The sequence below is a fragment of the Xenopus tropicalis genome, chromosome 8 (genome assembly GCF_000004195.4).
Source record: "Xenopus tropicalis strain Nigerian chromosome 8, UCB_Xtro_10.0, whole genome shotgun sequence".
Classification (NCBI taxonomy): domain Eukaryota; kingdom Metazoa; phylum Chordata; class Amphibia; order Anura; family Pipidae; genus Xenopus; species Xenopus tropicalis.
In genome coordinates, this window is record NC_030684.2 from 3,433,299 (window position 1) to 3,444,399 (window position 11,101).

General features: G+C 57.8%; 1 protein-coding gene across 2 annotated transcripts; it reads right to left on the reverse strand.

Annotated features, from left to right (window-relative positions):
* Positions 1-1,029: 1,029 nt before the first annotated feature.
* On the reverse strand, positions 1,030-10,807 carry sapcd2 (suppressor APC domain containing 2). 2 transcript variants are annotated; one of them, XM_031891428.1, is made up of 6 exons: positions 10,368-10,807; positions 5,700-5,833; positions 4,872-5,012; positions 3,742-3,840; positions 2,104-2,205; positions 1,030-2,010 (listed from the first exon to the last, which is right to left on the reverse strand). In XM_031891428.1, exons 1-6 carry the CDS (start codon positions 10,732-10,734, stop codon positions 1,882-1,884), a joined length of 972 nt encoding a protein of 323 aa, XP_031747288.1. In that variant the 5' UTR covers positions 10,735-10,807; the 3' UTR covers positions 1,030-1,881. The 2 variants fall into 2 exon arrangements, with proteins under 2 accessions (XP_031747288.1, XP_031747287.1); XM_031891427.1 differs by having other exon boundaries at positions 2,104-2,208.
* Between the last annotated feature and the right edge of the window lie 294 nt (positions 10,808-11,101).

Here is an 11,101-nt window from a genome sequence, read left to right on the forward strand (position 1 = left end):
ATAGAGAGGTTTCTGACCAAAGGAGAAGGGAGTGGAAGGAAATTGCCGGCCCCCATATAACTGGCCTCTGGGACAGGTAATAAATCCACGTTCCTTTGTGTAAAGTCCATTTCCTTTCGGAACATCCCATCTGTGGGGCCAAGGGGTGAGAGGGGCGGCTGGAACAGCACCGGGTAACAGGGAAACTCACAAGTTCACTCGGGGTAAAGAATGAATGAGGGGAACGGAGGGTTTGTTTATGGGATTTAAATGGAATCCGAGAGCTCCCCCTGTTGGTCACTGGTGGGAAGTTCAGAATACACTTCCAACCCCAAATCCCCCCCTAACTGGCCTTCAGGCTGGGCCCCCTTAGCCCATAACAAGGTTACAGATATATAGAAACATTGGGGGTAACAGTCACCCCGCTATAGTTCCAGGGGTACCCAGGGCACAAATAAGCACTCACCCCAAATCCCCCCCCTAACTGGCCTTCAGGCTGGGCCCCCTTAGCCCATAACAAGGTTACAGATATATAGAAACATTGGGGTAACAGTCACCCTGCTATAGTTCCAGGGGTACCCAGGGCACAAATAAGCACTCACCCCAAATCCCCCCCTAACTGGCCTTCAGGCTGGGCCCCCTTAGCCCATAACAAGGTTACAGATATATAGAAACATTGGGGTAACAGTCACCCCGCTATAGTTCCAGGGGTACCCAGGGCACAAATAAGCACTCACCCCAAATCCCCCCCTAACTGGCCTTCAGGCTGGGCCCCCTTAGCCCATAACAAGGTTACAGATATATAGAAACATTGGGGTAACAGTCACCCTGCTATAGTTCCAGGGGTACCCAGGGCACAAATAAGCACTCACCCCAAATCCCCCCCTAACTGGCCTTCAGGCTGGGCCCCCTTAGCCCATAACAAGGTTACAGATATATAGAAACATTGGGGTAACAGTCACCCCGCTATAGTTCCAGGGGTACCCAGGGCACAAATAAGCACCCCAAACTGGCTGGGGGGGGGGACGCAGATAAAGAATCAGACCAAAGTTCCAATGAAAAGATATTAAATTAGACAAAATCTAAAAGAACAAAGCTACTAATAACAACCTTTGTGCGGTTTGACCCATAGGGGGCACCGTAGAATCCACGAACAGCGGTTGGTTGTTAGAAGTCAGTAAACACAATCGGGGCGTTTCCTGGTTCTTCTGTGCAAAGTGAAGCCCCGCCCACTCATTTCCGCCTGCGCTTTAATAACGCGGATTCATCTAATTAAAAAAAAAAGTGTAAACAATGTATAAAATCTCTCCCTATAATGAGAATGGTTTGCCCCGGGGAGGGTAGCCAATTGGAGTGCGACGGTGTAAGGAAAGCGCTAGCCCACGTGCCGTACCGCTGAATGTAATGGGCATGGCGCCAACATCGTACGAAGGGGGAGGTGCTTCCTTGGGGGGGGGGGGTACGCTGTGCATCATGGGAGTGTAATGAGTGGATCACTCAACAACCAATCAAAAGTCACCAGTTACAGTCCTTTCCACCAATCAGAGAGCCGGCAGCGGTTCATATAAAGGTGGAGTCCATGGGGCCCTTTCCACCAATCAGAGCGCCGGTAGCGGTTCATATAAAGGTGGAGTCCATGGGGCCCTTTCCACCAATCAGAGCGCCGGTAGCGGTTCATATAAAGGTGGAGTCCATGGGGCCCTTTCCACCAATCAGAGCGCCGGTAGCGGTTCATATAAAGGTGGAGTCCATGGGGCCCTTTCCACCAATCAGAGCGCCGGCAGCGGTTCATATAAAGGTGGAGTCCATGGGGCCCTTTCCACCAATCAGAGAGCCGGCAGCGGTTCATATGAAGGTGGAGTCCATGGGGCCCTTTCCACCAATCAGAGCGCCGGCAGCGGTTCATATGAAGGTGGAGTCCATGGGGTTGGACTCTGGGGCGCCCCGAGCCCGCGCCTCGAAAAGCTGCTTGATCAGCGCCGACTTCTCCTGCTCCAATTGGGTGATCCGGTCGCTCTTCTCCGACACCTCCTGGGGAACACGGGGAGAGACGGGTCAGACACAGGGACATTACGGGGTATCGGTTCTGCAGAACCCCCAGCCTAGGGAATAGCACCCCAATACCTTGGTGAGAAGCCGGTTCTGTTCCTTCAGCATGGTCACAGCTTGCTGACCCGGTGGCGCCGGCGCCGGCCCTGCGTGTGTAGATGGGCAGGGGGCGCTACTCTGCTGGATACACAAATACAACTGGATCAGAACATAAGGATTAAATTGACTCAAAATTGTGCTGGGCGGAGCCAGTTAGTTGTTGGGGGCCCCTGGAACATCAGCTCCGGGGGCCCCGACACCCTAGTCTGATGCTGGCTTTGCCTTATTAACAGCACCCATATCTACCGACGGATATAGATCCCCATACGGAAGGGGTTTATGACTTGGTGCTTTGGGACAATGCTGTAAAAGGTGTCATGTGATCCAGACAGTTCCCCACAACTGCCAGCAGAGGGCACTGCAACACTGCAATCGGTCTTATTTCACTTTTTTACTCAGCAGCTCTCCCGTTTGGAGTTTCAGCAGCTATCTGGTTGCTAGGGTCCAAGTTACCTTAGCAACCAGGTAGCAGTTTGGATGAGAGGCTGGTATACGAATAGGGGAGGGGCTGAATAGAAAGATAAGGAATAAAAAGTAACAATAAAAATAAAACTGGAGCCTCACAGAGCAATAGGGTTTGGCTGCCAGGGTCAGTTATCCTGTTGCTAGGGCTCAAATGACTTTAGCAACCAGGGAGGGGTTTGAATGAGAGGCTGGTATATAAATAGGGGAGGGGCTGAATAGAAAGATAAGGAATAAAAAGTAACAATAACAATAAAACTGGAGCCTCACAGAGCAATAGGGTTTTTCTGTAGTCGGACAGTGGGGGGCAGTAGATATAATCTTTTTGGATTTTGCCCCACAAACGACTGCTTTCTAAACTATGGTCTATTGGTCTCAGTGAAGCTGTTTGCATGTGGGTAGGAAACTGGCACAGGGTGGGGTACAGAGGGGGAAAACTGGCACAGGGTGGGGTACAGAGGGGGAAAACTGGCACAGGGTGGGGTACAGAGGGGGGAAACTGGCACAGGGTGGGGTACAGAGGGGGAAAACTGGCACAGGGTGGGGTACAGAGGGGGGAAACTGGCACAGGGCGGGGTACACAGGGGGGAAACTGGCACAGGGCGGGGTACACAGGGGGGAAACTGGCACAGGGCAGCGGGGCAAACAGGGTACTGTACTATATGGGGTATAGACTCACGGTAGGGGGGGGGTTATTGCCTCCCTCTGGCTCAGCTGGCAGTTAGGCAGGTTATATATAGGCATTATGGTTGAACTTGGTGGACGTACGTCTTTTTTCAACCTAACTTACTATGCTACTATGCTATTAGACTACAACTCCCAGCATGCCCCACGGGCTGTTCTTGGAGCAGCACAAGGTGTGTTTCCCTGATGGCCGCACCCAACTCGGTGCACTTTGGCTCCAGAACCGCCGGGAATTTCAAACCGGCCAATAGGAGAGGAGCTGGCAGAGGCCGCTCCCCGGGGGCTGATAAAGGGTTTTATTGGTGGCAAAGGTTTCCCGCCGGCCTGGAAACAATACAATGTAATGTGATTGGGCAATGTTTGGCCTTTACTGGAAATATTAATGAAAATAGGATCAGCGATATTGGTGGAATTTGGTTGGGTCGATGCTGTTATTGTGGGCGGGTCCTAAAGAGGAAGAGAACTTACCTTTCCGGCGGCAATGAGCTCCCCCAGGCACCGATTCACTTCCTGTAATTTGGGGAGTCTCAGGTTTAGGGAACTGGACTTTCCCTCACAGAAATAATCCTGGGAACATAATGTAAAGTCCAATTAGAGCAGAATGGGACAGACATAAGGCAGTACTGGGGGGGGGTGTTGTTAAGCCTGAGCTCTTTAGGTAGATAGGGGAAGGGACAGACTAGATGGGACAGACATAAGGCAGTACTGGGGGGGGGGTGTTGTTAAGCCTGAGCTCTTTAGGTAGATAGGGGAAGGGACAGACTAGATGGGACAGACATAAGGCAGTACTGGGGGGGGTGTTGTTAAGCCTGAGCTCTTTAGGTAGATAGGGGAAGGGACAGACTAGAATGGACAGACATAAGGCAGTACTGGGGGGGGGGGGGGATAAGCCTGAGCTCTTAGGTAGATAGGGGAAGGGACAGACTAGATGGGACAGACATAAGGCAGTACTGGGGGGGGGGATGTTGTTAAGCCTGAGCTCTTTAGGTAGATAGGGGAAGGGACAGACTAGAAGGGACAGACATAAGGCAGTACTGGGGGGGGGGGGGGGGGATAAGCCTGAGCTCTTTAGGTAGATAGGGGAAGGGACAGACTAGATGGGACAGACATAAGGCAGTACTGGGGGGGGGGGTGTTGTTAAGCCTGAGCTCTTTAGGTAGATAGGGGAAGGGACAGACTAGATGGGACAGACATAAGGCAGTACTGGGGGGGGGGGTGATAAGGCCTGAGCTCTTTAGGTAGATAGGGGAAGGGACAGACTAGATGGGACAGACATAAGGCAGTACTGGAGGGGGGGTGTTGTTAAGCCTGAGCTCTTTAGGTAGATAGGGGAAGGGACAGACATAAGGCAGTACTGGGGGGGGGGGGGGTGTTGTTAAGCCTGAGCTCTTTAGGTAGATAGGGGAAGGGACAGACATAAGGCAGTACTGGGGGGGGGGTGTTGTTAAGCCTGAGCTCTTTAGGTAGATAGGGGAAGGGACAGACATAAGGCAGTACTGGGGGGGGGGGGGGTGTTGTTAAGCCTGAGCTCTTTAGGTAGATAGGGGAAGGGACAGACATAAGGCAGTACTGGGGGGGGGTACCCCAATGATACTCACTGTTGGGCTCTTGCCCAGGTTGCGCTGCTGCTCCTGTACCACCTGGACCTGCTGTAGGTACCAGTCCCGGGCCCGTTCCACCATCTCCAGTCCCTGTAGGAGGAAATCCTTCTCTTGCTCAAGTTCCTTCATCTTCTTCAGCTGAAACACAAACAGAGAAATCTCAGGGGGGGTCATTCACAACTACCCCTCCCCTCAAGTATTTCCATTCAGCTGCAATACAAGATGCCCCCAGTGTTGCGTGGAGGGGGGGGGGGTCTAGTCCACCTCTATTAGTTTTCAAGAAAACTCCTAGAAATGGTTATAATGGTTCTATTTATATATCAGTCTCTCATTCAAACCACTCCCTGGTTGCTAAGGTAATTTGGACCCTAGCAACCAGATAGCTGCGGAAACTCCACACTCAAGACCTGCTAAACAAAAACTGAAATAATTAATAAACTACCGATAATACAAAATGAAGACCAATTGCAAACTGTCTCAGAAGATTACTCTCCACATCATACTAAAAGTAAACTCAAAAGGTGAACCCCTTATTATATTTCATTTTGGTCACTTGTCTGTGGCGCTGTTGCATTGCAGACTTATGGGCTGGCTCATAGTGGTGGGAAGTGGTACTGCAACTTATACAATTTTTTTGTTGTTTTTTTTGGGAATGAAGCATGGATACTATGCGGATACCCATTGGTCTTACAGAGCCCCGCCCTTTGGGACCACCCACACAGAGCAATATCCTTTGGGGGCCCCTATCTGGCCGAGCAGAAAACGCAATTAGAGAACACAGAGAGGGGCGGGGCAGAGTATGACTCCGCCTACAGAGACACTCACCAAGCCGTAATCTACCCCGTTAGTAATGGTGTGTCTCCGGGGCTCCCCCCGGCCCCGCTGGTGCTTGCACTGGTCCGTCAGTCCCTCCCTGGAGGCCTCGCTGCGGGACCGGCACATTCCTTTCGCCTCCCCACCTGTAACAGGGAGAAATGGGAAGAGAAGGGGTTAATAATATTTACAGATACTTAGCGCAATGCGGTCAAACCAGCCCTAATATTAATAACACCCATGTGACCCACAGAGGCTCATGTGAGTGAACAGGAATTCAGGACATGCCCAGATCCTGTGAGAAAGGAGACATTTGTTTATACAGGGGTATTGTGTTTGGGGGAAGATGGAGCCGGTCCAATCAACCGTAACGGCTGGACTAAAGGCCCCCATCCCCAGACCCTCCTCTGCCCCCCCTGGGCAAGTGAATCCAATCTCCCCCCAGTACTTACCCACATACAGAGCTCTGATTCTCTGTACTTCCTGCTCCTGGGCTGCTCTCTTTCCCATGGTCAGGCAGGAACCTCCCCCTGGGTAAGTGAATCCAATCTCCCCCCAGTACTTACCCAGGTACAGAGCTCTGATTCTCTGTACTTCCTGCTCCTGGGCTGCTCTCTTTCCCATGGTCAGGCAGGAACCCCCCCCTGGGTAAGTGAATCCAATCTCCCCCCAGTACTTACCCAGGTACAGAGCTCTGATTCTCTGTACTTCCTGCTCCTGGGCTGCTCTCTTTCCCATGGTCAGGCAGGAACCTCCCCCTGGGTAAGTGAATCCAATCTCCCCCCAGTACTTACCCAGGTACAGAGCTCTGATTCTCTGTACTTCCTGCTCCTGGGCTGCTCTCTTTCCCATGGTCAGGCAGGAACCTCCCCCTGGGTAAGTGAATCCAATCTCCCCCCAGTACTTACCCAGGTACAGAGCTCTGATTCTCTGTACTTCCTGCTCCTGGGCTGCTCTCTTTCCCATGGTCAGGCAGGAACCCCCCCCTGGGTAAGTGAATCCAATCTCCCCCCAGTACTTACCCAGGTACAGAGCTCTGATTCTCTGTACTTCCTGCTCCTGGGCTGCTCTCTTTCCCATGGTCAGACAGGAACCCCCCCTGGGTAAGTGAATCCAATCTCCCCCCAGTACTTACCCAGGTACAGAGCTCTGATTCTCTGTACTTCCTGCTCCTGGGCTGCTCTCTTTCCCATGGTCAGACAGGAACCCCCCCCCCCCCTGGGTAAGTGAATCCAATCTCCCCCCAGTACTTACCCAGGTACAGAGCTCTGATTCTCTGTACTTCCTGCTCCTGGGCTGCTCTCTTTCCCATGGTCAGGCAGGAACCTCCCCCTGGGTAAGTGAATCCAATCTCCCCCCAGTACTTACCCAGGTACAGAGCTCTGATTCTCTGTACTTCCTGCTCCTGGGCTGCTCTCTTTCCCATGGTCAGGCAGGAACCTCCCCCTGGGTAAGTGAATCCAATCTCCCCCCAGTACTTACCCAGGTACAGAGCTCTGATTCTCTGTACTTCCTGCTCCTGGGCTGCTCTCTTTCCCATGGTCAAGAAGGACCAGAGCAGGGTGTATGAGCCCCCCAGTAATGCTGTATATTATTATGGGCTGCCAATAACCCAGAGTTCCCAGTGAGACTCGGCCCCGCCCCTCCCCAGATTCTGCCCCAGGTGGATCTTTGCACAATCGGCCACTTCCCAAGGTAAATATTTGCCCTCACACAATAACTGAATGGAGGGGGAGAGACACAATGAATGGAAAGAATGAAACCTTATGACAATAAGATGAACTACAATTCCCAGCATCCCCTGAAGCTCATTTGCCCAATGGCAGCTGGGAGGCCAGTTAGTTTACCCATAAGATGCCAGGGTTATGGTATAGGTTAGGGCTGGGGGCATTTCTCCCCACTTGCTAATCAGACTGCCCCACTCACAGGGCACTTAGGGCAGGGGGGTGCCAGGCATTCCTGGGAGGCGTCAGATTGGTCAGATAATCCCGGGTTTCCGGCTTTAGGGAACGATGAGGCTGAATGACAGATGGCAGTGCCCATTAGTGACCTGGCTCAGATCAGGGCTGCCAGCTGTACCCGTATATCTGTGCCAGCCCGGGGGCTATTATGGCTCTGTCCTGGCAACGAGAGGAAGGAGCAGATGCCACAGGCTTTATGCCAACCCCCCCCCCCCCCCCACGGGCACCCTGGGTATAGATCCTGCCCCTATGGCAACCCAGGGGCAGCTACAGCCCCGGCCCAGGCAACCCAGGGGCAGTTACAGCCCCGACCCAGGCACCCCAGGGGCAACTACAGCCCCGGCCCAGGCAACCCAGGGGCAGCTACAGCCCAGGCCCAGGCAACCCAGGGGCAGTTACAGCCCCGGCCCAGGCAACCCAAGGGCAGTTACAGCCCCGGCCCAGGCAACCCAAGGGCAGTTACAGCCCAGGCCCAGGCAACCCAGAGGCAGTTAAAGCCCCGACCCAGGCAACCCAGGGGCAGCTACAGCCCAGGCCCAGGCAACCCAGGGGCAGTTACAGCCCCGGCCCAGGCAACCCAAGGGCAGTTACAGCCCAGGCCCAGGCAACCCAGAGGCAGTTAAAGCCCCGACCCAGGCAACCCAAGGGCAGTTACAGCCCCGGCCCAGGCAACCCAGGGGCAACTACAGCCCAGGCCCAGGCAACCCAGGGGCAACTACAGCCTGACCCAGGCAACCCAGGGGCAGCTACAGCCCCGGCCCAGGCAACCCAGGGGCAGTTACAGCCCAGGCCCAGGCAACCCAGGGGCAACTACAGCCCCGGCCCAGGCAACCCAGGGGCAACTACAGCCCCGGCCCAGGCAACCCAGGGGCAGCTACAGCCAAGGCCCAGGCACCCCAGGGGCAGCTACAGCCAAGGCCCAGGCACCCCAGGGGCAGCTACAGCCAAGGCCCAGGCACCCCGGGGGCAACTACAGCCCCGGCCCAGGCACCCCAGGGGCAGCTACAGCCAAGGCCCAGGCACCCCAGGGGCAGCTACAGCCAAGGCCCAGGCAACCCAGGGGCAACTACAGCCCCGGCCCAGGCACCCCAGGGGCAACTACAGCCCCGGCCCAGGCACCCCAGGGGCAGCTACAGCCCCGGCCCAGGCACCCCAGGGGCAGCTACAGCCCCGGCCCAGGCACCCCAGGGGCAGCTACAGCCCCGGCCCAGGCACCCCAGGGGCAGCTACAGCCCCGGCCCAGACACCCCAGGGGCAGCTACAGCCCAGGCCCAGGCAACCCAGGGGCAACTACAGCCCCGGCCCAGGCAACCCAGGGGCAGCTACAGCCCCGGCCCAGGCAACCCAGGGGCAGTTACAGCCCCGGCCCAGGCAACCCAGGGGCAGTTACAGCCCCGGCCCAGGCAACCCAGGGGCAACTACAGCCCCGGCCCAGGCACCCCAGGGGCAGCTACAGCCCCGACCCAGGCACCCCAGGGGCAGCTACAGCCCCGGCCCAGGCACCCCAGGGGCAGCTACAGCCCAGGCCCAGGCACCCCAGGGGCAACTACAGCCCCGGCCCAGGCACCCCAGGGGCAACTACAGCCCCGGCCCAGGCACCCCAGGGGCAGTTACAGCCCCGACCCAGGCACCCCAGGGGCAGCTACAGCCCCGGCCCAGGCACCCCAGGGGCAGCTACAGCCCAGGCCCAGGCACCCCAGGGGCAACTACAGCCCCGGCCCAGGCACCCCAGGGGCAGTTACAGCCCCGACCCAGGCACCCCAGGGGCAGCTACAGCCCCGGCCCAGGCACCCCAGGGGCAGCTACAGCCCAGGCCCAGGCACCCCAGGGGCAGCTACAGCCCAGGCCCAGGCACCCCAGGGGCAGTTACAGCCCCGACCCAGGCACCCCAGGGGCAGCTACAGCCCCGGCCCAGGCACCCCAGGGGCAGTTACAGCCCAGGCCCAGGCACCCCAGGGGCAGTTACAGCCCCGGCCCAGGCACCCCAGGGGCAGCTACAGCCCCGGCCCAGGCACCCCAGGGGCAGCTACAGCCCCGGCCCAGGCACCCCAGGGGCAGCTACAGCCCCGGCCCAGGCACCCCAGGGGCAGCTACAGCCCCGACCCAGGCACCCCAGGGGCAGCTACAGCCCCGACCCAGGCACCCCAGGGGCAGTTACAGCCCCGACCCAGGCACCCCAGGGGCAGTTACAGCCCCGGCCCAGGCACCCCAGGGGCAACTACAGCCCCGGCCCAGGCACCCCAGGGGCAGTTACAGCCCCGACCCAGGCACCCCAGGGGCAGTTACAGCCCCGACCCAGGCACCCCAGGGGCAGTTACAGCCCCGACCCAGGCACCCCAGGGGCAGTTACAGCCCCGGCCCAGGCACCCCAGGGGCAACTACAGCCCCGGCCCAGGCACCCCAGGGGCAGCTACAGCCCCGGCCCAGGCACCCCAGGGGCAGTTACAGCCCCGGCCCAGGCACCCCAGGGGCAACTACAGCCCCGGCCCAGGCACCCCAGGGGCAGCTACAGCCCCGGCCCAGGCACCCCAGGGGCAGTTACAGCCCCGGCCCAGGCACCCCAGGGGCAACTACAGCCCCGGCCCAGGCACCCCAGGGGCAGCTACAGCCCCGGCCCAGGCACCCCAGGGGCAGCTACAGCCCCGGAACAAGTTGCCCTCAGTCAGAACAAATACCCCAGGCTCAGTATAACCCCCCATACACAATAGCCCCTCCTTACCCTGCTGCACATTGGGGTACCGCACCCCCAGAGGAGGAGGCTTGCACCCACACCCCTTGGCGGCAGGTTGGCACCCCGGCTCCCGGTAGTTCTCAGCGTTGCCCCCCGGCGGCCGGAGCATGGAAGCCCGGAGCCCCAGTACGAAGCGATCGAAGGTAAGGTACCCATCCGGGGGAGCGACCCTCCGCAGGCACTGCAGCACCCCTGGGGGGAGATCCCGGGTCTCCGCTCCCTGCCAGCGGCTCTCTATCTCCGCGATATGCACCGAGCCCCTCCGCCGGTCATCCAGGATATCGAACAGCGTGCGGAGACTGAGCAGAAAGGCCCGGGGCAGCCCCAGGGAACCGGCCTCCCCACTCCGCTCCATCCCGCAGCCGGACTGAGAGCTCCCCGGTACCCGCACCCAGCGCCTCCCATTGGCTGCAGCGCTACCCCTCTCGCCTCCCATTGGCTGCCGCTACACCCCGCCCGGCGCTGATTGGCCGAGCCCTGTGAGCCATCCAGTTTGATTTTTGTTTCTGCAGGAGGAAGTGAATGAAATGGGATTCGTATGTCCCCCCCCCCCCGGCCCTTCCAACTGCCTATGGGGCTCACAGGGCCCCTCTCAGCGTACCGGGGGCTGGGGATAACTGAGTGTGAGTGTGTCTGTGTGTCTGTGTGTGAGTGTGTCTGTGTGTCTGTGTGTGAGTGTGTCTGTGTGTGAGTGTGTGAGTGTGTGAGTGTGTGAGTGTGTG